The following is a 27,443-nucleotide window of genomic DNA, read 5'->3' as shown; positions in this document are numbered from 1 at the left end:
GTGCCCTGAAAGTGTTCATGTCCAGTTGAAAAACGGCAAAGGGGTTCTTTCCTTCTAGCCTTTGCCCACGTCCTCGCGACGCTAGCAACGCAATCCCCAGCAAAAGGGTTAATAAACCCAGTTCCTAAAGTCACGTGTCAGTGACGTCACACGGCTTCTCCATCTCAATTACCCCCAAATACCAAAGGGAAGAAAAACAACTGGACGTGGCAAATGGCCTCCCTTCGATTCATGCACAACAGAGTTGCACAATCCCCCAGCCAGCTTCACCAGAAACAGAGCTGCTTTGTTCTACGCGCAATTGAGCAAAGCCTTTGAAATGCACAGACCAGATTCTCCATCTCCGACACTGTGGTTTTGAGAGTCTGCAGCTATAGGCTATATCAACATTGGTACTATAGAAAAGACTTGCCGCGAGGGGCGCAATATCGCCCACGTGAATCGCCTCACCGCCTGATTTCCCTGTACAGCTGCGTGTCTTCCGCGTCTTTCCCAGTTTTCTTCTCCGGACCATCCATCCGCCCCCGCGCAACATGGCAGCCGCAAATCCCTCGCAGGCCTCGGAGCTCGAATCTCTGCTCGCTCCCGTGATCCGGCGGGAGTCGTGCTTCAAGAGAAGCGCCGTCGCGGCGTCGTATCCCTTTCGCGGCATCGGATACTTTGTCACACATCGCGAGCTATGGCCGATTGCCCTCAGTCGCTTGCTACCGCTAACGCTCTTGTCGTTTGCGGTTTATTTTGTCTTGTTCGCTTTTGCATTCTTGCCGCAGGTGGCCTTCTTGGCCATTTTCCAGGGCTGGGCTGCGTGGGCTGGCGCAACGTTTCTGGTTCTAGGCGAAGGACTGGTGATAATCCAGGTAAGGCGCGACTTGGCGACGGTATTTGGAGTACATGGAAGATTCATGCTAACGACTTCTTTAGGCTCTCTTTGAAGGGTTCTTCGTTGACGAATGCCTTGTTGATGTCTGGGATGTGAGTACTACTACTTCTAACCGTGCCTGTTTTCCCCAATCCTGTGCTAACAACCCAAACCAGGCTATTTTCATCGAAAGCTCACTCCAGGATATGATTGCTCCCCACCGTGAGCTCAACCTCGAAGCCCCGGATGCCTTCAAGATGCTGGGGAAGCCGACGACACGAGCGATATTCTCACCATTCAGCTTCAAGCAAATCTTCGAACTCATATTTTTCCTCCCGCTCAATTTAATTCCGGTCGTTGGCGTCCCGATGTTTATCATCATCACAGGATCACGTCTGGGCAAGCTATCCCACTACCGCTGGTTCAAGCTGCGGGGCGTGAATAATAAACAGAAAAAGATGGAGCTGCGGAGACGGCTGTGGGAGTACACGGGTTTTGGGACTATGGCCATGATTCTGCAGCTGATTCCTGTCTTGTCCTTTTTCTTTCTCATTACCAGTGCTGCTGGTGCGTCCCTGTGGGCTGCCAGGCTCGAAAAGGAGAGGAGAGAAATTGAGCAGAGTCGCCGGTCCCGACAAGGTCGAACTCGGATTGTGGCTGTACGCCAGTGAGTTCCGCGATATATGAGGAGAACCAGGACTATGGCCCAAGGTTACGCAGCTTAGATATTCGTACATGACTATCAGTGTAGCATGAAGACATCATCGGATTTCTTTTCCCATGGATTAACCATGTGGCTCAAGGGTGGTCATTAAAGGGCCTTTAGTATTCATTTTTTTTCAAACATCCCGGAGAATTCTCTCGTACCGGGAGGCCGTTCACTTGCACATACTTTGACAGTTGGGATTCTCTAAGATGTGTAATATAGCACTATAATAAGCCGAGCCATTAAATGTTGAGTACATGAGAGGAAGATCAAGCTTCCCTAGTTCAACCCACCTTCAGGTACAAAAATATACAGCCGCTCTGTTCAATGCGGAAAGGGATTGAGACTCTGACAATATGCATAGATGTTGGCTTCGGTGGACCTCGAGAACAAAGCTCTTTCATCCTCTGGCAGCGCACCAGTCAGTGGGCTTCTTGGTTGCGGTTTGAAATGGTGTGGCGCTGGGCTAGAGTCAGAATGGTTGACGTTTACACACCAGGATAAAGGAGGATCGTGTTGGAAAATGGGTTCCCCAATCATGACTCTTTGTCCTGTCCCTTGAATCACCAAAGTATGACTCTAATGATTGATGCCACACCACGACGAGCCATGGTTTACGCTAGGGTGAGTTGCACTTGTTCCATGTTCTCGAGGCTAGCGGGATGTCCGTCCATGGGCAGGCAACCCTAATGGCTTAGCTTAATAACGGCGCCATAGAAGATCGGTATGTGTATGCGTATGTGTATTCGTTCGCCGCCCTTGTTCCTTCGTGATGCCCGCTAAGCTTCTGACTGGGTTCCGCGATCACGCCTTCCCAGGCGTGTGATCTTTGCCCATGGTTCGGGATGTGGGCTGGGGCGTGCGAGGTCATACCCAAGCAAGCTGCCGGACATGGCGGAAGCATTCCAATAGACGCCATCCCATCTCCAACACCACACAGCACGTCTTGTTTGACTCATACGGAGTTTATCCGCCCATCCGCTCGGCTGATTAAGCGCTAGACTCCACTGTCCAGGAGCGCCCGACCGCGAACACTTAAGTGGCGGCAGATGCATAGCAGTCGTGGTATGGGCGGAAGGCCAGGTCATTGCTCTGTTTTGTCCACAGAGCTAGCGGTGCAGAAAAAGTAGAGTGTGCGCAACTAGTTGACCAGCTATAAAATTGATTGACTCAATACCCGTAAGCAGGCCAGCTTCCCGCGCAGACCCTGCGAAGCCAGGATGCTGCGGTATCGGGGTTGGAGGTACTAGCTAGCATGGGCAGACATATGCACGGTTTATCTACGAGTAACGTGGTTATCACGGGCCACTTGACCCAGAAACGCGAAAAAAGAAAAAAAAAAGTTGTTTGCCGCGGCGGAAAAGACGACTGGATGGCTCCCTTGCAGGAGGGGGAGAGGTGAGGGATAAGCACAGATATCAAGTAACTATGTAGCTAACTACTGGTTAGTCAACTCTTGTAGTTATGCCACTGTATGTTTCTTTCTGTTCCCCTTGACGTTCAGCCAGATCCGCTTTCCCTTTTTCTAGAACAACGCCGACAGGCCAAAACAAGTTGTTCTTTGCTGTTCTTGTGCTGGGATTTACACGAGTGACTTTGACACTTTTGACAGGGGGTTTTTGCGCTTGCATATGTACACATGACAAGCGGGTTGGTACTGCCAGAGTGAATGCATACATGTGTAGACAACAACATCTTCCCCCATGACGAATCCAAGACGGGAGAGACGCTGACTGCCAGCTGCACGCTGCAACCTGCAAACTGCATCCCGGCCAGGCCAAGCCCAGCCCGCACACCACCGAGACCAGCCGGGCCTCTGCTGCCACACACAAGCCCAAGTCCAAGCCCGAGCTCAGGCCCAGGCCCAAGCCTAGTACCATGTATGTACAAGCACGCCCTTCTCCCACGACCAATGCCTTGGCGCTTGTTAGTCATACAGCATGTGTCATGCTGGCCCGAGGCCGGCTAGCGCCGGTCTCGCGGATATAAGCCGGACATTCTATGCCCACAATCAAGCAAAGGGCGTCGATCGAACCCATGCCCGCCCCAGTCGATGTGATAATGATAGTGCCTGCGTGCATGCTGCGCAACATCAGCGTTGAGGCCATCTCGTCGGCAGAACGCCCCCTCCGTCCCGGCCAATTATCTGGCCGTCTGGTCTGGAGTCGAGGCCAACTTGCACATCCCGATCCCGGCTAAAAGGACCCCCTCAAAAAAAGAAGAAAAAAGGGTCTTCCTGGTATCACAGGCAGAGTGGGAAGCACCAGGGCGAGCTCAAACTCGGGCTTTAATTTGTCACACGCCTGGCCCGACGCGGAAGTGCCAGTGCAGTGGTCACTCCAAGCCCGCCGCCCTATAAAGCACGAACTCTGCGCACTAGCACTAACTCATACCCAAACGCAGCCCGGCTTTTTCTTTACTTGATCAAGACTAGTGCTTCTCATTCTTTTTCTTCCTTGCCCGTTCCTTTTCAAGTTTTGCAGCCGGCCTTCTCTTGTCAGTGCTACGGGAGGCTCTGCTTTTCATTTAAATATCGGTTGCCGCGCCGACTTACACTCCCGCTGACAACAACTGGGTGCTGATATCTCTCTACCCAACTCGTCCAAGAGACTTGAATTGAATCTTCCCATGGCTTACGAGCCTACCCAACCACCAATGACACATCACTACGACATCAACTCACGGCCCACCACGGGACAGCACGCTGACATCGAATCTAGCTGCGACGATGTTGAAAAGACTGCTGCCACTCGCTCGCACCACGACAAGGAGATCTATGAGGACGGGACCGACGGCCTCGTCTCGACTAGCTGCAAGTACACCGGCGCACAGACTCCCGCTGACGGCGGAGGCACCGTCATAGAACGGGTGCTGAGCCGCGTTGTTTCACAAAAGACCATTGTGGATCCCGGCCCACCCCCGGACGGCGGTCTGCGGGCATGGCTTGTTGGTGAGTTTGTCGTGCTTATATTTACATCCCACTCCAGATGCTAACACGCGGCAGTCCTCGGCGCACATCTCATCGTCATGAACACCTGGTGAGTTTAACTCTGTCCGGCCGGTACATTAAGCTACATGCTAACCTGCTACTCCAGGGGTGTTATTGTGTCTTTTGGCATCTTCCAAACATACTACACCGCCAGCCTTGGTAAATCCCGATTCGTCATCTCATGGATTGGATCTCTGCAAATCTTTCTTCTCTTCTTCATAGGTACCTTTGCTGGCCGGGCTGCCGATGCCGGGTACACCCGCATCCTGATGGTTCTTGGGCTGGTTCTTCAAATGATAGCCATCTTCACGGCTTCTGTTTCCACGCAATACTGGCAAATCTTTCTCTCGCAGGGCATCTGCTTCGGCCTCGGCAACGGCTGCCTCTTTTGCCCGACCGTGACTACAGTGAGTACTTACTTTAGTTCTCATCGCGTGCTGGCCATCGGCATCGCGGCCTGTGGAACAGCCACCGGCGGCCTCATCTTCCCCGGCATTGCGCGCGCTATGCTACCCGAACACGGCATGGCCTGGACCCTACGGACCATGGGATTCGTTCAGTTTGTCTCGCTTATCTTTGCCTTTTGCTTAGTGAAGCCTCGCATCCCGCCCCGTAGGTCCGGCCAGATTATTGAGTGGGCTGCCTTTAAGGAACTAGAGTACACGTACTATGCCGTGGGAAACTTTTTTGTAAGTGTTGTCAGGACCGTCAGCGGGTCCCATCTGACCGTTGTTCTTTTACTAACTTGCAAGTAGTGCTTCCTCGGCCTGTACTTTGCCTTTTACTACCTGTCCTCGTTCAGTCGCTCTAACATCACCCCTCCGCTTTCGTATGAAAGCTCGCTGGATCTGCTGATGGTCATGAACGGTGTTGGTATCCTCGGCCGTATCATCCCCAATTACACCACCGAGTCTGTGGGACTCCTTAATCTCTACATCCCCTTTGCCTTTATCTCGGGGCTCTTGATGGTCCTCTGGATGGCGGTGTCAACCACCACTAGCCTCTACGTCTGGTCCATCTTCTATGGTATATTCGCTGCCGGCGTGCAAAGCCTATTCCCCGCAGGCTTGAGTACTTTGACCACAGACCTGTCCAAGCAGGGCACTCGTATCGGCATGACATTCACCATTGTGAGTTTTGCCGTGCTGGCCGGTCCGCCTATTGAAGGCTTACTGATCCAGGCCATGGACGGTAAGTATCATGGAGCCCAAGCCTTTGCCGGCGGGTGTACCATTATCGGGAGCATGTTTGTGCTTGCGGCCAGAACAGTCAAGGCGAAAAAGCTAAGACAACCCGGCCAGAGCATCTGGAAAATGAAGGTCTGAAGCAAGAACATGAAAAACGGAGGTAGTAAAGAGTCTGGTGGTTTTGAGCGGGTAGTAGTTATGGGCATAGTTTTGTGAGATTTCGGCATGGCATTTGCATATCTTGGCATATAATCTCATACATAATTAATTGTTAACTTGTTAGTCTTGAAACGAAGTGTCAAATGACTGACTCCAAATAGTTAGGTTTCTTTGTGGCGTTGTGGGTAGATCAAGAACCTCTGTACCACCCTCTCACCTCGATATAGCGATAGTGGCTTGATCACGAATTACTCGACTGTATATCACTATGACACATTCTGTGAGAATTCATTGGACCTCGGGGAACCACTCCCTGTAGACGACTCAGCTGGAGTGTATTCTACATCGAACTACGAAAAATCACCAAAACCACATGACATTGGACCAGTTCATTACCAGAGTTGCAGATGCCCATTTAGAATGATACGGCGCCCCTTGACTTGACTTGACTATATTTAATGTCTACCAAATTCACTAAGATTAAACGACGACGGATAGGTTACCGGACGGAAGTTTAAAGTCCTCCGCTCGACACGCCCATCGTTTCTGTGTGTTCGGGATGGCGCGCCATCTCCAAGCCCCGAAGAACCAGTGGTCCACACTCCGCTATGAGCAAAAGAAAACAAGTAAAAAAAAAGAAAAAAAAAAGAAAAAAAAAGGAATAGCAAAGAAAATAAAAGAACACGAAACACAGAAAAAAACAAAACCACTCTCATCACCTCCCCCCGCTCCCCGCTCCCCCTCGCTCGTTCATCCTCTGAAATTGTTACGCCCGTTGATGGGATCGCCTCTCTCGGTGCGTGCGCTCTGTAATGGCGCCATTTCACCCCCAATCTCTTTGCAAGATACTTGCATGAGCTGTTTTTGCGGAGTAGCTTTTTGACGAAGTTCTTCCGCAGTTGTCGCTTGTTGCTTACACAGGGCCAAGGGTGGAAGGGTTCCTTGGGCTGCTGGCAAAGCGGGCAGTTCTTCTCGGCCTCTGTGTGGTCGAACCGGCCATGGTACTCCGCGAAGTCGCCATGGCCCGCTCGGGCAGTCAGGATGCGAGCGATGGTGGATCTGAGTTGGCCCTTAAGCCAGTCAACCTTGTAGGCGTTTGTCGACTCGAAGCGAGCCCCAATGTGGCTTCTAGGCTCGCAACTCTCGGTCCACGCCTTGAACTCGGCGTTCAGCTGCAACTTTTTCCATCTGCGTGCTGACGCAAGGGACATGCCGCCAGGCCTGACAAGCAGGATCTCGCTCTCACATCCTCTCTTTGCCAGCCCGTCGACGAGCTCGTTTCCGGGGACGTTGGTGTGGCCCGGGACCCATCTAACAGCGCCAACAACTGCATCCAGTGACAAGTGCTCGGTGCCTCCCTTCCAGTCGTGAAGCAAACGGCGGATCTCATCAACCTCTCCTTGGGATGTGCCATTCTTTTTGGATCTGCAGGCGATGCGTTGCGCTACGCCCAGGTTATCGAGGCACAGGTACAGGCTACCCGCCTCCGGAGGAGCATTTTCGTCAGCTGCTCGGACCGCGTTGACGGCAGCGACAGCCTCGGCATCCGCAACTTCTCGCAGGGTACCACAGGACCCAAACCCTTCGCAAAGCTTGGTGCCTCCGCAGAAGATCGCCCAGCCTGCTCCTATTCTGCCGTTCTCGTTGCGCGAGCCATCCGAGTAGGCCCATACAGTGTTTAGGCCCAACTCGGCGACTTCTCTTTGGTGCTGCTCAGCAGCCTCCTCTTTGTCCAGCTGCGGGGGCAGGGGCTCCGGTGGGCCCTTCTCTTCTGGAAGAAGTCTCTCGGACTCGTGTATAGGGTTCGGAAGCATCTTCTTGTAATCGTCTATGTGACCACCTAGCTCTGTGATGTACAAAGGGTGGTAGTTGTCTACCGTAGACGCGCGGATGGCAGCAGCCCTCTCATAGTCTCTGAGCAGCATCTCCATGGTCGGCACCGCGGAAAAGATGTGCAGTAGCTTGATGGGCGTCGTGCAATAGACCGGCAGGGCAGCTCTAAGGGCAGCTCTCAGTGCCAGTTCCAATCTCTGAGTCCCTCTGGTTTTATGCATGAAGGGAGACCACGTGGATGACGCATATGTCAGTTGCGGGAGCACACAGCTCTTCACCACATGTAGCAGGCTCTTCACCGGGGTGCCATGGTACACTCCAGCAAGTGCGCGGAGGGCGTTGGTAGTTCTCTTGGCCTTGGCCGTGACCTGTTTGGCGTGCTCCGCGAAGTTGAAAGCAGAGTCCCACCACACGCCAAGTCATCTCAAGGACTTTGACGGCTTCAGGATGTTGCCATTCGGAAGCTCGACGGTGTTCTTGGCTGAGCAGCCACCAGGCCGGCAGTGTAGCAGTCCCGTCTTGTCCCAGTCTAGCTCGAGTTCGTTTTCTCTGCACCACCTATCGACCTTGGACAGAAGTTCGGTGATGGAGAGATTGTTTGTCTTTGACTTTCTTGACGATACCACGAGCAGGCCGTCATCTGCGTATCCAAGTCCCATACACGTGCTGTGCAAGTCCGCCATATATAGCATGTAGAGGATGGGGGACACCGGGGAGCCTTGAGGCAGACTGCCTCCTACTTTCCTAGTGACCGCTTCCCTTCCTTCTATGGACAGGGAGACCTCTCGCCCGGTCAGGAAAGATTCGACCCACCTGATCAGCTTCGTTGGCCAACCTTGCTGCCTGAGCCAGCGGACCATTTGTCTTCGCTTCACGGCGTCAAACGCACCCTTGATGTCGTATGTGGCGAAAGTGGTTGTCTCTTTGTACCTTGACCTCCCTTTTATCTTGTCCGCCAGAGCTAGTGTCAGGTCCGCAGCCGCGCGCCGTGGCACTGCGCTAGCGTAGGTGCGGGGGATGATCTTGAGTTCAACTGCTTGGACCGCCAGGCGACGTGCCACCAGTCTTTCCAGACCCTTTCCCAACGTCGAGAGGAGTGAGATGAGTCTGTAGCTTCTTGGGAGCGATTTGTCTCGCCCTGGTTTCGGGATGACTACCAGACAGGCTGTCTTGAAGGACTTCGGATGCCAACCAACCTCCAGACAGTCTCGGAACAGTGCCGTTGAGTGTGGACCCAGAACTTTCCATGCGGTCTTCCAGGCGTTGTTAGGGATGCCGTCTGTACCTGGCGCTGTGTTGCCCGGTCGGAAGAGCGCGGTGCGGACTTCCTCTTCGGTCACTTCACCAAGTTCTCGTGCCGCCCCATCCCGTCGGTCGCCCAAGTTCCCGGTTGCCCCCTCTTCTAACTCTTCGGCTTGTGTATGAGTGTCTAGGAGGAGCAGCGCCTTTTCGGTTGTCGTGAACGCCGTTCCGCTCCCTGCAGCCAGAGGAAGCATGCTGTACGTGGCCGCAGCCCGCGTCCATCTCAGTGCCTTGAAGACGTCACCCGGTTCCTGGATGGTCTCGATGTTCCGCTTCCACATTTCCTTCTTGGCCTTGCGCACTTCTGCGTGGAAAATCTTATGCTTGGCCTTGTACGGCTCGAACACATCGTTTCCCCGGTGTGCCAGCCACGCAACTTTCGCTCGGTGTAACTCTCGGACTGCAGAGTCACAGTCACTGTTCCACCATCGTTTTCCAGTCCCCTTGCCAACAGTCTTGGGGGTGGACCTGTCCAGAGCCCGGGTCATAGCTTCTCCGATCCTCCTGGCTCCTAGGTCGATCTCCTCTGGAGTTGTCATTTGATGTATTGAGAGGCCAGCGGCTTCTTCTGCGCACAGCTTCAGAAACCTTTCTTTATCCATCTAGTCATCTTATACCTCGCCGTGCGGCCAGATCTTTAAGCGGGGGCTCCAGTAACCGTCGTGATCAACACCTCATAGTCGCTCCCGCAGTCGAGATCACTACGTACTTCCGTAGTGCAGAGGTGTCCTGTGTTAGGCTCCACCGTGGCGAATGACAAGTCTATCACCGAGGGGGATGCTGGGTTGGCATGACAGGTTGCGATGTCCGGGACGTTCAAGAGGACGACCCCCGACTCCTCAACCCAATCTACCAGTTTGTCACTGTCGGAGGACTCGTTGGATTCACTATCCCACATGGGTGAGTGTGTGTTCCAGTCTCCGCACAGTATTGCTTTCTGCCCCTGCACGATTTCCTGTGTTTTAGCGGCGGCTATCCAGCGTTGATCGTCTCCCAGGTTTGGGTTGTATATGTTGGCAATCATGGTCCCTTGGCTCAGGCGCACAATCACCATGTCACGATGTCCCATGTTGTCGGCTGTCGTGACTTGCTCTGAGACTAGGTCCTTTCGGACGTACGTCATCGTTCTTGGACGCTCTACCCACTTCGCGCATGGTGCATAGGTGCGGTAGTATCCAACGTAAACCGTCTTCGCTTCTGCTAAATCTCTCCCAATGTATGGTTCTTGGACGCAAACTATGTCCGCTTTTACTGCTATTGCCGTCTGAATGGCGGCAATGTGGTTGTTGTAACCACGATGAGCATTGAACTGAAATATTTTCAGCCCGTTGATTCCTTGTGTGTTTGTACTATACATTAGTTATCACTGGGCTTGGGTCGATTGGCGGTCCGCTTGCTAGTGCGGATTGGCTTGGGGGCACTGCTGGGCTCTCTTGAGGCGCGCGTTCTGGGCGTGTCCTGCTCCGAACCCTGTGTCTCCACGTCTGGGGCCTCCGGGGCTGGGAGGTGGGGCTGGGCGGCCGAAGGCTCCTGGGAAGTCAAGTCCTCTACCGCCACACTAGTCTCCTGTCTCGCGGCTGGTGGGTCTCTTAAGGTTTCTGGCTCTGTGATTCCCTGAGATCTGGGGATTTTCCCGCACTTTTCATTGCGGACTCCCACGTACTTCTCCTGCTGCGCTGTGCGGGTTTCTCGCTTCTCCTGCGCGCTAAGGTTTCTGTTTCGGAGAGGGCATTCCGGGTCGTCTGCCGGGTGTGGGCCTCGGCAAATTATGCACTTAGACACGCATTTGTGTGGCACGGTGCAGCAGGTGGGGTGTTCATCGCTTGCGTGTTCGCTAGAGCTGCAGTGTCTGCACCGCTGGGCTCTCGCGCAGAGCTTCTCATTGTGCCAAGCAAAGCACTTAGTGCACTGCTTCTGCGCCTTAGGCCTCTCGAGCAGAAGGCGGGTGAGAATAAGTCTGGATCCCATCCTAATTTGTCTGGGGACCTTTGTACCCTCGGCTGGGATTTTGACCACGAAGGTCGCTTCGTTGCCCTTGTAACTCGGGCTGACGTGTTCGGGGGTGGCTTTGGTGGCCGCCTCGAAGCACTCCGCAATCATGTCGGGTGTGACTTCAGCGCTACCAGCACTGCCCAGGCTGATGTATCTGTTTACAGGCCCAACTATGTAGGCGTCACACACGGACGCCTTGTCGATAGTAGTGCCGGGACCGAACCATTCCTTGATGGCTTCTGACTGCTCCAGGAGTGCAGTGCGGCCCTCCGCGTTGCGCGGCTTTAGGGCAAAGCCAGTCCTAATGTGATAGGCGCCAAGTAGCGCCCCTTTGATGCTGTCACTCAGTGCGCGCAGCTAGTTCGTCACAATGAAGCTATCTGCTTCACGTTTGTCGGATCCGCTAACCAAGCGGACGAAGATTCGGTCATCCTAGCGCGCTTCCGGCTTAGTGATGCGTTTCTCAGGACTAGGGGTTTCGGAGCTTTTAGCGGCAGCTCTCTTTCTCTTCTTCTGTCTCTTACTAGAGACGGCCTTCCACTCACCCGACTGCTTGGGCTCGTTGGAGGGTTGGCCACCTTGCTGGGCAGCCTTTGTAGTAGCGGGTTGGGCTACTGCGTTGCCGGCAACTCCTACATACGTTGCCTTCGGTTCGGGCGCCTCTTAGCGCGTCGGGGGGGCCAGCTGGTCGGTCGGCTTCGTCTTCTGAGCCTGGGTAGATCCGGCCTTCGTCTTGTTGGTGTCATTTGTCGTCTCAGTCCGGGTGGTGGTGGCGTCAGCGGGGGGCGAACCGTTGAGAAGGGTGACCATGAGTGTGGCGGTCATGGTCTCGATGGTGTTCAGTGTTGTGTCAATCGCGGACGCGTTCAGTTCGTCCTTGTACTCCGCGCATTTGGCTTCGAATGCCTCTAGCAGCGGGAGTATAAGATCCTCGACGACTTTTCGTCGACTTTCAAGCATACGGCTTTGCTTCTCGAAAGCCTGCCTCTGTTGGCTAGACATCTTCGCGTCGATGTCGCCGTCGTTGTTGTCTTCGTTTGTGTGGTGAGTTCGAGGGTTGCTTAGGGTTACCTCCTTTTCCTGGAGTTGTAGGAGGGAAGTTTTTGGATGCGGCGCCCCCTTTTTGCACTTTACTATATAGTCCATTATATGTAATAAACCTCCATCATCACATCTGCAATCGCGTAATTGGTGTAGTGGTAACATTAATCGTTGCCATCAAGCAATGATTTCGATTAGCCCTGGGTTCGATTCCCAGATTACGCAGTTTTTTATTGATTCGTGGTCTCCATACCCCTGTTGTTCCATTTCTAAAAATAGAAACTCTGTTTAGTCCGTTGTTGGTCCGATCTTAACCTCGCTCCGTCCGCCGCCTTTGGCGGTGAGGCCAGGACTCTGGGTCTTATTTAGTGCCACACGGACGAAGGACAGCCTCTGCGCTGGGCAGGTGGGAGACCTCCTGTCATTATACTTTAGATTGTGGGGTTTCTCTATGCATGGTTTCTAGATTTTTAGTTTTCACTGCTGTTATGTAATTTTTCTAATACTAGAAATAGTCCCCTATCGTATGCCGAGAATACCTCGCGAGTAGACAGGTTGATAAAGACTTTCAACTCAACGTCCGCCCCCTTTTTTTGGGATTTTTTGGTTCCATTTTGCTTCTTGTTGCTTCTATCATGAAATTCATCTAAAAAATAATCCGTTCGTTACATAATGCCAAACCCCAAGTCGTTTTTTTTTTTTTTCTCCGTTACTGTCCAGCCACGCTAAAAGCCAGGCTGCATTTTTAACCTACACACCTCCCCTGTCATACATCAAGGTAGATCGGAGGCTCACCATTCATGATGCCAAAGCAAAACCCCATGAGCTTGTCTTTTTTCCGCCGGCCAAGAATGTATCAGGCTTATGACGGACATCCACACCTAGAGAACGAAAGAAAAGGAGGCCAAACTCAAAAAGGAGCGAATCAAGGATCGGTTACATGTTTGTCTTGCATGGCGGTTTCCACTGGTTCGGTGCCTGTACTATCCCAGCAAGGTGTGGAGTTTATAAATCCAAACACTCAAGTCTTGGTTTTGGAACTCTTGTTAACCCCGAGCCCATGATGTCGGAGGGTTTCCTTGTTCTCCCCTTCCCCTCGGCTCTCGCAGACAGAGCTTCTCGGCACGTAAATTACAGTTGGTTGCTTGGGCCTATTGTTGCTGAGCAGAAACGAGAGAGGATTTTATTCATACCATCTTAACTTCTTGTCTACATATTCATTTGTAAGCAGTCTAGACCTAGCCCTGACCGGCACTTTTGGTCACGAAGCCCACTAGTGCTATGGCTAGTGCCATGGCACACGGTACTTGTCGGAAAGCCCCTGGACTCTCAGGTCGTTTTCCTTTAGTAGAACCACTCAATGACGGCGTCAGTGAACTGCTTGGGGTCCTGCAGAGGAGCAAAGTGACTGACACCGGTCAGCATCTTGGTGTTGCTGCCAGGAATGGCTGCCTTGATGATATCGGGAACACCGTGGTTGACGGCCTCCTCCTGGTCGGCACCAACAATCAGCAGCTTAGAGCCATCGATGGACTTGAGCTCATCGGCAGTGAACTGAGGCAGTTCTTCCTCCATAGTAGCGACCTTGCCGCCGAAGAGGTTAAAGTCGACGTCTGCGTGCAAAGTTTTATACTCGCTGCGGCAACGACTCACAAATGTGGAGTAGATCTCGGTACCAGAGAAGGAACTGTTGGTCTGGCTGGGCGCAGTGCTAGCGCCAAAGACAAAGGCCTTTTCGATGGGCTTAGCAGTGGTAGGGTCGATCAGGGCCTGGAGCGTGGTGATTCCACCGTCGGACCAGCCAACAACGCTGTACTTGTCAACCTTGAGCTGAACCAAAACATCATGGATATCCTGGGCCATTTGCACGTAGGTGAAGGTGTCGTCTGAGTTGAAAGTCGACCGACCATGGCCACGACGATCAACAGCAATGATGTAGTGGCCAGCATCAACGAGACGCTGGATGACGCTGCCAAAGTAGGCGGAGTAACCCAGACCACCGTGGTCCATGACCAGAGGAGTGACACCAGCCTTCTCGTTGTACTTTTGCACCCACATCTTGATGCCGTTGACGTCGTAGAGTTGGTCGCTAACGGGCGACGGCAGGGCAGGAGTTTCGGGCAGAGTCATCCACACAGGAGTGTCTTGACGGATGGCCAGGCCAGCAACGGAGCTGACACCAGCCAGGGTAGCAATGACGGTAGAACCAAGCATCGTGTCTGTGTATGTGTGTGTACGAGAGAGAGAAAGATGGAGATAGTGTAAGTGAGTGTGAAGAGATAAAGAGTGTATCTAGGGGAAAAGAAGGTGTGTAGTTGTTGACTCAAGAGTAATGTCTTGTGAGGATAAAGAGCATGGGAACTGGCCCCAATAACCGGAACATTCACCCATCTTATATACGTCCTCGGATCAGTCGAGCTCTCTCACGAAGAGGCTTTACTCTACCACCAACTACCCCAGTCTAGCTCAAAGCCGTGTCCTTTTACTAGCCATGTCAAGATGGGACGTCTCCCTCAAACAATGCCTGATTTGGGGGCAGGATTCGGGAAGGGGAAGTAGAAAGTCAGCCCCCTTCACACCTCCACGCCTCTACCAACTCTCCTTGCTGGTCTCGCAAGTAGGGAATACCGCCCAAAACTCCACACACCTTGTTTTATGATGGGTGGCATGGTCCGGCCTCCGGTACTTTATGCGCTCAGTCTACTTATACAACATATAGTTACTAGTTAGTTACTGCTTATACGAGTACAAGCTCGGGTATTCAAGTACGACGAACGTCCAGGAGGACCATTGAATTCCTTCAAAGGAACAGAAGGAACAAGCCCAAGTCCCGAGAGCTCAAAGTACTGATCTGAATATCATGATTATGTAGTTGTAGTTAGGCACACAGAGAACATTGATCCTTCATTCTTCCTGGCACCATTTTCTGTTTCCGTTCACTCTCCAACTCTCCGTCCAAGCAACTGGGAGAGCACGGATAACTCAGCGGCTATATCACCGATATTTATACGTGTTTAGAAACATGTTCTTGATGCACTATTTTGTGCCTACGCTTGCTTCCCTGCTCCTGCTTTTAAACGGCATTGACACAAAAAAAACACCTTGACTTGCCTTTTTTTTTACGTCCTACAAAACCCGTGAAAACCTTGGCAGATGGAGTTAGGCTGTATGATTATTTGACTTCGAGGTTGCGCGGGGGAATCATGCAAAAATTTGAACCGAGGCGGACTTGAACCGCCGACCTTTTGTGTCCATCCAATCAGAAGTGAGTGTTAGACAAACGTGATAACCAACTACACCATCGGTCCTTGGTGGATGTTGCTGTCCAGGAAATTATCTAGGCGTATAATTAGGGTTATTGGTGACACAGTTGTAAATTAGGGTTGGTCGGATCCCTGAAAATCGCTTTGAAGACTGCAAACCAGACAGTCAAAGTGAAGTGGAATACGGCTTACACGGTAATTTTTCTTGCAGGCGTCACAAGTATATCACCAACCACAAGTACCAAAGAGCGGAGTTGGGGCGATATCTGCAAAACAACTGTGTATGTTGTCTGGTTTTGTGTATCATTACTAGGAGCCAAGCCAATAAATACTCCGGTGCCCAGCTGCTCCGCTCCTCCGCCATGATACTAGCCAGTTGAGGCCATATATCCAACCCTATCGCATATCAGACATACAGCAGCATCTCATGTGAAGTGAAACCAAAGAGGGCTGTGGGCTCGGCGTGTATCACAAGCAGGATCCAGGGGACCCAGAATGTAACGCGTCAGCCGGATTTGCTCTGTAACAACGGCTTCGTTGTAGCGGGGCATAAAGCGGGCTGGGTCGACCAAGAAGTTTCTTCTAGTCTATCAGCTACGTATTAGCAGTAGTTGGTGGATAGATAAAATGAAATGCAGCAAAGGTGGCTTAGGCGGGAAAAAGCCAGTGCTACAGAGAGGTAACCCCGTGGTGATTGAGATGAAGGGATGACAATGAGAGAGTCTAAGGGTCTAAGAGTATGGAAGTGCAAGAGAGACAGGTAACTGCCGGACTGTGCTAGTAAACTCGAGCAGTTGCTTCCCGGCCCATGGGAGCGACCATACAAGGAAGGCACGATCTTTTTCTTCGCGCCGTGACATAAACTTTGCAGCTGCTCAAGAGTCTCCTTCTGCTTTTGCCGTAGCGGCGGATCAAGTGACAGCCGAGTCGTACGTCACGCGCCACATGTTGACAATCTCGCAAATCAACTAGCATAGCAACTGCTCTCTGCCTTGCTACCTCTTTGGTTCCGCGCCTTCTTCCACAGCCCCTGGCAGAAAATTACAAAAGTCGACGCCCGAAAGCCAAGGCTCCCCTTTTTTCGTCTTTTTTTTTTTTTTTTTTTTCAGCTCGCCGTTGCTGCCAGATTCTCTTCTTCTTTTTTTCTTCATATTCATCATCACATAGCTGCCGTCTTCAATCTTTCTGTTTCATCCGCGCTTTTGTCCCCCTCTAGCGGCCACTTGTACATACCCATTTATTCTGTTCTTTTTTTGTCCCTCGCTCTACTCCTGCCGCCAATTGGATTCAGCCCTCCCTCATACCTACCATATACCCTTGTCCCTTCAGCACCCCACCCCGCTTTGATTGTCTTCGGGTTATGTACCTGACAGCCAACAAGAATAACAGCCCAGCCAAGGAGCTCTGACTTCTGATCTTCTGCCTCTCCTCCTCACCTCACCTTGGCCACCGCCAAACCCGAACGGTGCCGACTCCGGTTGCTTTGCTCAAAAACTCAGTATCACAGCTGCTACACAATAGCCACCGCCGTTTTCTCATTCTGCCTGTGTCCCGTTGCCAATTTCCGCTCGCGTTCCCCACTGTCGACTTCTCAACCCCTCAGCTCGTCGCTATATCCCAACCCCAAAGCCGAATCCGAACCTCCGTCCGTTGCACCCCCATCGAGGCCCGCAAACCAACTTGATACATATTTTTGCTTTCTACGCTCCGCTTTCTTAGCCTTTAGGTGTCTGTCTACCACATAGACTCTTGAGTTCGCCAACCCGTCTGCCAACCATCTCCGGCGATCCCCCGCTCAACTTCGGCATCTTTGCGCTCCAATCCGTTTTGCGCCATATATACTCGAGTCTTGTATATATCACACAACAAACCAACACTTTCCGAGCCCTTCTTCATTCCAGCTATCGAGCAGCCTTTGGCTCCAGTTATATCGTGCCACCATGTCACACTACAACAACCAGCAAGGCTGTAAGTTTCCCTCCATTGAGAGCTTGGTGTAGCCACACCCTTGAGCCTTTTGTGCCGCATGGCTGTGTCAAATAGCACAAGCACAAGTACAGCCTCAGCACCTGTTCGTTGGCCAAACACACAGAACTTTCGACACTATGGACATGCAGGTACCGCCCTAAGGGCCAACATGTGCCATTTAGGAGGTTGTCCCTGAAGTCAGGGTCACAACCTTTTTTTATACGCAACACTACCATCCCACATATAAGCCGCAGTGCAGCCGCCCATGGTCGATATACAACGTCGCTTTTCTTCAACTTCAAGCCACACAACGTCTTTGACTGACAATGGAACTCGCTATTGGTTACACTGCTCTAGACGACTCAAACAACAATACGGGCGGCCCTTCGTTAGGCGCCACGTTTGTTCCCGGTGGCTTTGATGACTTTTATATGCCTCCAGAAGTCGTGGCCCCTTCTCCTCAACGGTATGTAGCTTCGGCTTTGTTCTGCTAGCCCTTTCCCTTTCAACAAAAAAGTCATGCCTTATCTAATCACATGCTTGCCCTATGTCCCATAATGAACGATACATCACTGACACCGCCCTTTAACATTATAGTATTATGCCTGAAGTCCCCCAAAACATGCAGAACGATCTGCAACGCATGGAGCTAGAAGCCAGCAGTATATCGGCACCGACCTCTCCTCCAGTCTCTGGCACTGGCTCCAACACCCCTTTCCAGTCTATGACAAGCCCTGGCTTCTCTAGCCCTGCACAGAAATCCACACATGAACCGACACATCCTACATCCTCTGGATTTGACAACATGCCCAACTTCTCCCCTTTCCCAAAGGTCAAGGGCGATAACGTGCCATTGAGTGATGATGATCTGGAAAGCTCTCTATGGAACCAAAAGGATGTTGTTCTCAACTCACAGGACGTCCAGCGTCAGATTGACTGGTCCAAAAGTGTCCTGGCCTGGGCAGACATGTCGAGTGAAGCTGCCAAGAGAGAACCTCTTGATCCTGTACGCTCATCGACTCCAAGAACCGAACACGAACTCCGCATTGCCTCAGTCAACATTATCAATTATCTGGCTGATCAGGGCCACCCCGAGGCCCTGTTCATCCGTGCAAAATGGCTAGAGTTTGGCAAGTTTGGGATGCGACTGGACAAACGCGAAGCCTTCAACGGTTATCGGTCTTCTGCTGAGCTGGGATTTGTTCGCTCCGAATACAGAATGGGCATGTTCTATGAAACTTCTGCCTCGGCTGACATGGCCAAGGCAATTGAACATTACCAAAGAGGTCTTTCTGGTGGCGATTCCGCATCAGCATACAGAATGGGAATGATGTCTCTACTAGGCCAGCATGGCCAAGTAATGAACTATCAGCGCGGTATTGATTTGGTAAACCAGGCTGCTGATACTGCTGATGAAGACGCTCCTCAGGGTGCATACATTTTGGGTATGCTCATTGCTAGAGAGCTCCCTGACATCAACCTCCCGGAAAGTCTTCTCCCTATTGATTATGCCAGGGCCAAGTGGTACATTGAGCGCGCCGCTTTCCTAGGCTTTGCCAAGGCCCAGCTGAAGATGGGACAAGCCTACGAGCTGTGCCAGATGGGGTGTGACTTCAACCCGTCACTTTCGATCCACTACTATGCTCTGGCTGCTAAGCAAAACATGCCCGAGGCCTGTCTAGGTGTTTCTCGTTGGTTCTTGTTTGGATACGAAGGGTTCTTTGCCAAGAACGAGAAGCTTGCTTACAAGTTTGCTCTCGAGGCTGCCAATGCCAAACTGTCTACTGGTCAATTTGCCGTGGGCTACTACAGCGAGATTGGTATTCATGTACCCAAGGACGTGAGAGAGGCTCGCAAGTGGTACGAGCTGGCCGCTGAAAATGGCAACAAGGATGCTATAGGCCGTTTAGAGTCTCTTAATCAACAAAAGACTCTGACCAAGAAGGATCACGAGACAGTTGCTCTGGGCCGTATCAAGTCGCAGCATGGTTCCATGCGTGGCAAGAGACCTGAGCGTTTCAAGCAGGTTGCCAGTTCTATGCCTGCAGTCTCTGAAGATAATTTGGCCCCTGGGCAGCTCTCACAGCACGCTTCTCCTGGCGTTTCTCCAAAGATTACATCGGGTAATCCTCAGCAAGACAACATTACCATGCCTGATGCATCAAAACTCTCGATTCAAGACTCTCGCCCTCCAGCATTTACGGTTAACCTTCAGGGCCAGAGCCCCCAGGGCCCAGGCGGCAGCCCTGGTGCAGTTCCCTATCCTGAGGATGACATGCAACTTCCCAATGTAAACCCTCATTTCAGCCCGAATGGACGTGGTCCTGTTGCGGATCGGCCCTCGAGCGCCTTTGGCATTCGTCCGTCTTCCCAGGCCCCCCCTCCGAACCAGATGGGTCGCGGCGGACCTTGGGCTAATAACGGCCCTCCTATGAACATGGGAATGGGTAATAACAACTTGGCTCCCCAGCAGCATGGAAGCTTCCGCCAGAGCACTGGACCAGCCATGGGGATGAACCATAACATTCAGCGTCCAATGAGTGCACAGCCCCCGTCACACAACTACAATGGGCCTGGGATGGGTCCTGGAAATATGCAGGGCAGGCCTATGTCCAACTATCAGGGTCCAGGCCCGCAGGGCCCAGTCCTACAGGGTCCCCCTCAACAGGGCAATTTTAACCAACGACCGCAGTCTGGCCTGTCGCCAAACCACAATGGCGGTGGTTATGACCCGCGTTTGGCAGGTGGTCCCAAGCCCGGGCTTAATGGGCCGAGCCAAGGTGGCCGTGGAGCGGGTCCTAGACCCGGAGGCGGCCCCGGAAACTTTGTCGATCATCCTGGCCGTGTCGGCAGTGCGCCTCCATCTCAAAACAGACCGCCGCCTCAGCAAGGGCCTGTCTCGCCTATGGGTCAACCCCAGGGCCGTCCTCCCCTCTCACAGCCCCCTTCACAGGCTCACTCTATGCCAACATCGACATCAGCAGCTTCTTTGAAGCCAGCGAAAGCTGCGACTGCCCCTCCACCAAAGGGGCCTGCTACCTTTGAAGAAATGGGTATTCCCCAGGGTAAATCAGACGGTGACTGTGTAAGTATAGCTTGGTCTCTAATACATCAACCCTTTTGCTCGGCAGTCTCGCTAACATGTGATTCCTCAGGTCGTGATGTAAGAGGCGAGAGCCACTTTGTGTCTTTGGGAAAAAGGGTGGGGTTGAGGAGCGGAAGTCCATATGTTGAAAATACTTTGTTACATATACACTGCCATTCCTTGTTTTGGTTGTTGGTTATTTGCCGTTTTTCTTTTTTCTTTTTTTTTGTTTTTGTTAATTGACATCGAGTTTTTTTTTTTTTTTTTTTTAACCCAGACGAAACTTTGAACACCGGATGACAGTGGCCACGGACCACGGATAAAAAAAGCTCGGACTGTGAACTAGGCCTTACCGATGTGGGGCTGCCATGTCTGGGGGAAGGGGAGGCGGGGCGCAGCTGAGTCAGCAGGCCTCACGGGCTTGAACTGGTGACGGAGGCAAACCACATGGAGCAAGAGTTAGAGAAAGAAAGCAAGACAGACAGACAAAGCCAAAGACGGCCAAGAAGCCTGAGACAGGGAGACAAGATGGACGGCGCGCAGTAGAATGGCCCAGTGGCTGATTTAGTAAAAGTCTTGTTGTCATGTCAGGCCGGCGTAGTTCGTTTACAAAGCTGGATGTTTGATGCAATGCATGTATGTGTTGGCAGATATGGCAAGCAAGATATATGACTAGTTGTGTATGTATGTACATACATATGTAGCTATGCATGTCTGTATGTGTGTGTGTACTTGGATGTCTGTGAACTCGGAGCCCATGTACATACGTGATGTGATGTGATGTGATGGGCATATTCACATAAGTGTGCATGGGCTCACGTAGACCGGTAGTATGCATGTAGCGCATGAGATACATGTTGTATGTATGTACATACATACATGCATATGTATGCATGTATGCATACATGGTGGCTGAGATGGCTGGAAAGACCGGTGAGATGGGGGCTAGCGAAACGGGAAAGATTGAGCAACGGCGGGAGTTTAAGGGCCAATTGGGGCGTTGGCGCCTTGCCAACGACTGTTCACTTCCGTCTCAGACCGATGGCTATCAGATCTTTGTGGGGTTGTCAGGTTGATCGTCCAAGCATCTGCACATCCCATCGCATTGTTGTTGGGCTGGGAAAGCGACCGGTGACAGGATGCGGAGGGGCGGGGAAGGGGGAAGAGGGGGGGGGGGGGGGCACCAGAGGTCAAAGGCCCGAGGCCCGAGTTGGTCCGTGAGTCCCTTGCATTGGTGCCATGATGTATGTACATACATTGAAAACAGCAGAGCCTAGAGTCCCGTGTGCAAAGTCTATATGTAGTAGCATGGGCTGCTCTGCGCTTCTCACCGGCCTGCTAGGTCGAGTGAAGGCCGTCTGCGGGGGCCGGCCCCCGCTTCTGGAACTCGGACGCGCACCATCGGCCATGATGAGCCAGTTTTTGGGTTTGTCATCCCAGTGCAAATCAAGCAGGCATGTATGCATGTATGTATATACATACATGCAAGGTGCAGGTGGCGGTCGAGAATTTCACTTGACGAACCTGAATGGCTGGCAGCCGCCATTGCTGCTTTTTCCGGGTTTCTTCCCCCTACGATGGCAGCCGTATTCCCTGCACGTATGGACGTCCTAACTACATGAGAACTGAGCTGTCCGCAAGCCTGAGACAGCGCATTGCAAAGGCCAGCACATACTGCCAACTTACATGCGCCGTGCATCGGCCGACAGCATAGGCGCCACATCCAAGCCCGCAGAAGCAGGATGGGATGCCCGCTTTGGGGGCTTCAGGCTGATTCCTGGGTGCCTTTATTTGGATAAGCACGATCAGATTCAGTCGCAGCCGGGACAGAAAAAGTAACGTGCCAGGAGAACCGATCCGCCGAGCGAGTGACAAGACTTTGCTCTCCGCCTGGCCCCTTCTTCTATGCATATAGTGGGGATATCTACATAGTTACATAGTTACATATGCAAATAGCTGGTTGATGTGGGTGGTACACGGCAGAGACAGGCTGCTTAGTCAGCCAGTCCGGCAGCCCAAGCCAGTCCGGCAATTACTGCGTTCTCGACGGCCGCCACAGCTGCCGTGCTTGGACGGCCAGGAACTCGGGCAGGTGCGCAGTCGGTGTGGCCAGGCGCCTTCCCAAGGCGGCGAGGCTTTCTCTGTTTCTCTGGGTCCGCAATAAGGTTTGAGACAGGCAGACACCGCTAAGCTGGGCTGAGAAGCCAACGGCGGCAAGTGGCCGTGCCGTGGGAAAAAACAAGAATGGCAGTTTCACCAACGCCGGGTCTCAAGCTTCATGTATCATGTATGTAGTGCCACGCGAGGCTTTTTATCTTTCCTTTGTCAACTCTTAGCATCTGTGCGGTTATGTGTCTTTGTCCACCCCGTTTGGCGCATCCTGCTTCGCTGTGGCATTTTGGGCACTTGCCGCTGGCTGTAGCTGAGGGCAACTACTAACTGTCTTTTCGACTTGGTGAAGGGAGCCAATGACATCATATCGTCCTAGCCCAACTTGCCTTCTTGCTCCTGTTGTCTCTATCCTGGGCTTCAGGCTTCTGCTCTGGTTCTTTCCCAAAGTCTCCCCCATCTGCAGCGGCAAAATTTTCGCGTCTGCTTTCAAACTCTTCTTCCTTGATATCTCAATCTTGTGCTGTTCCAGGACCTCACTATTTGGCAGTCTTTTTTTCTTCCTCGTCTTTGCCTGTTGTAAGTTGTTTTGCGATGATCCCCTCCCCTCTTGTCCATGCTGCAAGACTGACGGACTTTGACAAGTAAACCAACCGCCTTTTTTATTTTTTGTTGTTGCTCTGCTACTTCTGCCATCCCTGCGCTGTCTGCCGGCCACCCAGCCTACGCCTCAAGATCTCATCATCGTTTTCTTCTTCTCAATCTCGTTCGGTTCACGTCCATACAAAAAAAAACACAACAGAAAAGGCCCGCGCTCCTCGAACCCGCCGTTCCTTAGACCCTCTTCCCCCGGAGCCACTACACCATCACCGCCGCCGACCTCCTCACCGTCTCTCTGTGCCTGTGCCTGTGTCTGGGTCCGTTCAGTCTCTGTGCATTCTGTCTGCACCCTGCGTATTTTCTGCCTTCGCTGTTCGTCTTCGGCCACTGTCCTGCTGTGCGCTGGCAGGCCTCTATTGGCTATACCGATACCCGACTCCGCATTCCTTCCGATAACCACACTACCTCAATACCTGTACATACATACATACTTGCACATACATACATTGCAGCTAGCCCTGCTTCGTGTGCCTGCTTCGTTCACCACCGGCTTCCGTTGATATTCCAAGCATCAGCTTGCCAGCTTGCACCTGATCTTCGCTGTCATCGCATCGCCTGCTGCTCTAGTTCTGCTGGCTGCTGTCGTGTTTTGCTGCGAGCGCACCTAAATCTGCATTTGAGTAATCTAGTCCCCCCTGTCAGCGCCGAACTTGTCTACTCCCGCTTTGGTGCCCTGTTTTGCCTGGCCTAGATAGCTAGCCCATCGCCACCGCATGACTTGACTAGCCCAAGAGGGTTTCACACTTGCTGTCTGTTCTCCCAAGTCTCATTCACCAGTCCAACGCTGGCTGTGCCTTGGTTTTATTTATTCGCCAGTTTTCGCTCCAAGATTTAACCAGTCCTTTGTCCTCTTCTCTCGACTTGTTCGCCTTTTTTTTTTGCTACCAAATCTATCCTCGACGACCTTTTACTCTGCTTTATTCTTCCTTTTTTTTCTCGCCCCCAGTCCAGTTGCTTTTATATATTATTGTCCATTCAGTTTCAAGCCTGCGCTTCTTTTCCCACTCTCAGCCTCCACATTGTACCTACAGCATCAGTCGCCTTCACCTGGAAATGACATCGGGCCACCCACTTCTTCCCTTCGGCCTTGCTCAAATGACGCCACCTGTATCGCCGGCTCCAGCGACCACCACCCCAAACCTGGGCGACTTCAGTACCGTTCGACACTTTCTGCAAGAGAGCATCTGTCAACGAGATACCGAGAGACAAGAAGCCCGCGAACGCCAACGCGCTCAACATCGCCGCACGCAACGCTCTCAATATAAAGACATCCCCCCAGGCCACCGTGCCTCTCCAAGATACGAACAACAAAGAGTATTTCTTGACAACTCGGTGCGCTCGTCTTTTTCTGAGTCCAGAATCGCGAATCATGGTCTGGCTCTGGCTGACGACCCTCGCCAATCGTTCAAATCTTCTCCACCCCCTAGCCACGGCGCCACTCAACGTATCAAAAGCCGTACGTCATCGACCATCCACTACGACTTTTTCCAGGAGAGACATGGCAGTTTCGGCAATGCTATAGTCAATTACCTGAATCGGCTGCCCGACACGCCAGCTCCGACCCCACCGCCCTCGCATCCCGGCACGCTGCAAGACAACGCTCAAACTGCGACTCACTCACTCGCCTCTCCTGCTCTCTCGGCCACCACCTCATCCTCCTCGTCTGCAAAAAAGTCCGCTATTCCCCAGTATACAATTCTTCGGCCTCCAGCTGCTACCTCTCCTCCTAAGAAAGAGAAGAAAAAGGCCCCTCCCGCTGAAAGTTCGTCGGGCGTGTCTCTGACCCAGACTTATCCAAGTCGCTCGCCCGTTCGACAACCAGGAGCAGATACTCACATTGTCGCCCCTACATCAGGCTCTTTGCCCAAATCATCACAATGGAGACCGTATCTACACTCTCTGAAAAAGAAAGACATTGCTTGGGCTTCATCGGTGCCTTCAGCCAACCGCCCTCTCCATGTATTCGTTGACATGTCCAACATCATCATCGGATGCTATGACGCATGCAAGGCTGAAATGGGTATGTCTAGGAACCAGCCATTTCCCACTCAACCCACCTTCAATTTCTCCGCTTTCAACAAGGTTCTCTGTCGCGGCCGCAAGATTTCACGACGTGATCTCGCCGGATCTACAAGCAAGCCCAGCCACTGGCCGAGCTACGCCCTCGACGCCAAGAAAGCCGGATACAACGTCCACATTCTCAATCGGACAGTGCCCGACCCATCAAAGACTGTCTCTGGCAGCAACCCCAAGGTAACTCTTGGCGGCCGCGAGCAATGCGTCGACGAGCTCCTGCACCTGAAAATGGCGCAAAGCGTGCTCGACGAGGCCGAGCCCGGCGTCATGGTCCTCGCCACCGGCGATGCCAATGCGGCCCAGTTTTCCGACGGCTTCCTGATGGCTGTCGAGCGTGCGCTCAAGCGCGGGTGGGCCGTCGAGGTCGTCTCGTGGTCCGGCACCATGTCGCATGCCTGGACCGACGAGGCCTGGTGCTCGCAATGGGCCGGACGCTTCCGGACCATTGAGCTCGACCCCTTTCTGGCAAAGTTTGTTGGCCAGGACATCTTGCGGACGACCTCAGCTTCCCAATAAACACCGCCCCCCCTCAGTGGCCCTGCTTCTCTCTCGGATACCCGAGCCGGTTCAGCATGTTCGGCCCGCGCCAGTCCAAGTTGCAAGGACATGACCTAAGCATCCCATCGACATCTAGCCGACTTTTTTTTTTTAAAAAAAATCATTGGTATACCAGCCCATTTCCCTTTTCAGGGGTGCAGTCGATGCTGTCCAAACAAGCAACCCGTGTAATTGCGGTTCCTGTTTGTACTGTACTACATGGCTCGGCTCGGTGCAGAAGTAGCAGAGACAGCCACCGAGCGCCATCACATGCCACGAAGCCTTTTTTTTTTCTGTGCGTCCTCTCTTACCACGGTTTTAACGTCGCGAGACCTAGTGGATGTCTCTGATACTTTCTTTTTTTGTCTTTCTTGTTTGGTTTTTGGAAATCGCGTTGTCCTCTATGACACTGGGACGCCCCGCGCTCGTTGCACAACCCGCTGGATGCATGGCTTGCCTGCTCACACCTGCCCGGACGCCTCTAGCAACAGGGCTTATATGCCCTCCAAAGCACATGCACACACACTCTCTCTCTCTCTACAGTCTTTGTTTTTTTTCTTCGTTCTTCGGTTGCTTGTCAGCCTGTTTTGTTTCTTGCTTGATGACGGCGACCAACATCGTTATCCACGGCCACGCACGTAGCGATTCGCTGTCTTGGGTTTGTTGGTGTAGTCTTGTGTTGTAGGGCCAGGCTTTGTCGGCCGTGCATCCACACACAACTACACATATTCCATATGCCTAGAGTAGGCCACCTTGTCCATCTGTCTGCTCCGAGGTCCTGAGAGCATTGTCCTGTCTTGATTCCTTTTTTTGGGTCTTTTTGTGTCGTTGTCTTGTGTTTTTTTTTCTGACCGTCACATTTTGCCAGCGTCTGCACATGGATGGATGTAAGTCTTTTTTCTTTTCTTTTTTCCCATGGTACGAATACCCATTGCCCTCCCATCTACCACCCACCTCTCTCTCTCCTTGTTGATCTCATGGCCATGTATATAAGTGAGCCTTGTTTCTCCTCTATGCAAATACAATACACGTATGCATCTTGCTTCTCACACTCCGAGAAACACCTTTTGACTTGTTTTCTTTGTCTTTTTCCTGCTCATCTTTATGTACTGTGTGATTTCATCCCTTGATCTCATCTTTATCCATCTGTAACAACGTGACGTGACGTGACGTGACACCTTGATACGCATGAAAGCATCCCACGAAAAACAACAACAACACTCCTAGACCCCTCCTGCACTTGCCATGTACCCGCGCCGCCAGCCTTGTCCTCCCTATCTCGTCTGACAGGCCAATACAGAACACCGCCATCCCTATCTCCCCCTCGTGTCCACTGTCCTGACACCATCCAACAATCCACGGCCCCCTCCTATCAGCACAAGTCTGGATGGCCTAGTTAACTAGTTGATATCCCATTCAACCCGCGTAACTAGTTGTAATCAGTTACCAATTCTCTTTTTGTTTTTTTTTTCCAGCGTCCTTCTGACCCCCTCTTCCGCGCCCCCCCCCTCTCCCTTTGCTCCTTTCGCATACTATCTCTTCGCCCTCTCCCTGCATCGCTCACCCCCGTGATACATGCTCGCACATCTAGCCTACTTTCCACCATGTTTTTCTTTTCTTTTTCCTTTTTCTTGGGGGGGGGTCTTGGTCCCTTGCTTTTGTTTTTTTTCATCTTCA

At 52.3% G+C, this 27,443-nt stretch overlaps 10 protein-coding genes across 10 annotated transcripts; 4 read left to right on the top strand and 6 right to left on the bottom strand.

Moving 5' to 3' along the window:
- Nucleotides 1–533: 533 nt before the first annotated feature.
- BROUX77_006358 (uncharacterized protein) lies at nt 534–1,530 on the top strand (the record flags this gene model as incomplete). The annotated part of the gene is made up of 3 exons (XM_073751334.1): nt 534–857; nt 922–972; nt 1,036–1,530. The coding sequence occupies 3 exons, from the start codon at nt 534–536 to the stop codon at nt 1,528–1,530; spliced, it is 870 nt and encodes a 289-aa protein (XP_073603427.1).
- Nucleotides 1,531–4,193: 2,663 nt separating this feature from the next.
- On the top strand, nt 4,194–5,879 carry BROUX77_006357 (uncharacterized protein; the record flags this gene model as incomplete). Its single annotated transcript, XM_073751333.1, has 4 exons — nt 4,194–4,515; nt 4,570–4,603; nt 4,661–5,243; nt 5,310–5,879. The coding sequence occupies 4 exons, from the start codon at nt 4,194–4,196 to the stop codon at nt 5,877–5,879; spliced, it is 1,509 nt and encodes a 502-aa protein (XP_073603426.1).
- A 771-nt stretch (nt 5,880–6,650) lies between these two features.
- On the bottom strand, nt 6,651–7,954 carry BROUX77_006356 (uncharacterized protein; the record flags this gene model as incomplete). Its single annotated transcript, XM_073751332.1, has 2 exons — nt 6,651–6,758; nt 6,818–7,954. The coding sequence occupies 2 exons, from the start codon at nt 7,952–7,954 to the stop codon at nt 6,651–6,653; spliced, it is 1,245 nt and encodes a 414-aa protein (XP_073603425.1).
- Nucleotides 7,955–8,152: 198 nt separating this feature from the next.
- BROUX77_006355 (uncharacterized protein) lies at nt 8,153–9,574 on the bottom strand (the record flags this gene model as incomplete). Its single annotated transcript, XM_073751330.1, has 1 exon — nt 8,153–9,574. The coding sequence occupies one exon, from the start codon at nt 9,572–9,574 to the stop codon at nt 8,153–8,155; it is 1,422 nt and encodes a 473-aa protein (XP_073603424.1).
- Nucleotides 9,575–9,672: 98 nt separating this feature from the next.
- Nucleotides 9,673–10,158, bottom strand: BROUX77_006354 (uncharacterized protein; the record flags this gene model as incomplete). The annotated part of the gene is made up of 1 exon (XM_073751329.1): nt 9,673–10,158. One exon carries the CDS (start codon nt 10,156–10,158, stop codon nt 9,673–9,675), a length of 486 nt encoding a protein of 161 aa, XP_073603423.1.
- A 233-nt stretch (nt 10,159–10,391) lies between these two features.
- On the bottom strand, nt 10,392–11,458 carry BROUX77_006353 (uncharacterized protein; the record flags this gene model as incomplete). Its single annotated transcript, XM_073751328.1, has 2 exons — nt 10,392–11,328; nt 11,436–11,458. 2 exons carry the CDS (start codon nt 11,456–11,458, stop codon nt 10,392–10,394), a joined length of 960 nt encoding a protein of 319 aa, XP_073603422.1.
- A 232-nt stretch (nt 11,459–11,690) lies between these two features.
- On the bottom strand, nt 11,691–12,029 carry BROUX77_006352 (uncharacterized protein; the record flags this gene model as incomplete). The annotated part of the gene is made up of 1 exon (XM_073751327.1): nt 11,691–12,029. One exon carries the CDS (start codon nt 12,027–12,029, stop codon nt 11,691–11,693), a length of 339 nt encoding a protein of 112 aa, XP_073603421.1.
- Nucleotides 12,030–13,412: 1,383 nt separating this feature from the next.
- BROUX77_006351 (uncharacterized protein) lies at nt 13,413–14,282 on the bottom strand (the record flags this gene model as incomplete). Its single annotated transcript, XM_073751326.1, has 1 exon — nt 13,413–14,282. One exon carries the CDS (start codon nt 14,280–14,282, stop codon nt 13,413–13,415), a length of 870 nt encoding a protein of 289 aa, XP_073603420.1.
- Nucleotides 14,283–17,271: 2,989 nt separating this feature from the next.
- On the top strand, nt 17,272–20,466 carry BROUX77_006350 (uncharacterized protein; the record flags this gene model as incomplete). Its single annotated transcript, XM_073751325.1, has 4 exons — nt 17,272–17,299; nt 17,657–17,765; nt 17,897–20,384; nt 20,455–20,466. The coding sequence occupies 4 exons, from the start codon at nt 17,272–17,274 to the stop codon at nt 20,464–20,466; spliced, it is 2,637 nt and encodes an 878-aa protein (XP_073603419.1).
- Nucleotides 20,467–24,248: 3,782 nt separating this feature from the next.
- Nucleotides 24,249–25,745, top strand: BROUX77_006349 (uncharacterized protein; the record flags this gene model as incomplete). The annotated part of the gene is made up of 1 exon (XM_073751324.1): nt 24,249–25,745. One exon carries the CDS (start codon nt 24,249–24,251, stop codon nt 25,743–25,745), a length of 1,497 nt encoding a protein of 498 aa, XP_073603418.1.
- Between the last annotated feature and the right edge of the window lie 1,698 nt (nt 25,746–27,443).

The sequence above is a fragment of the Berkeleyomyces rouxiae genome, assembly GCF_048999995.1.
Source record: "Berkeleyomyces rouxiae strain 22BRR77 chromosome Unknown BrBRR77_ptg000008l, whole genome shotgun sequence".
NCBI classification, from domain to species: domain Eukaryota; kingdom Fungi; phylum Ascomycota; class Sordariomycetes; order Microascales; family Ceratocystidaceae; genus Berkeleyomyces; species Berkeleyomyces rouxiae.
This window is presented reverse-complemented; position numbering and strand designations above follow the sequence as displayed.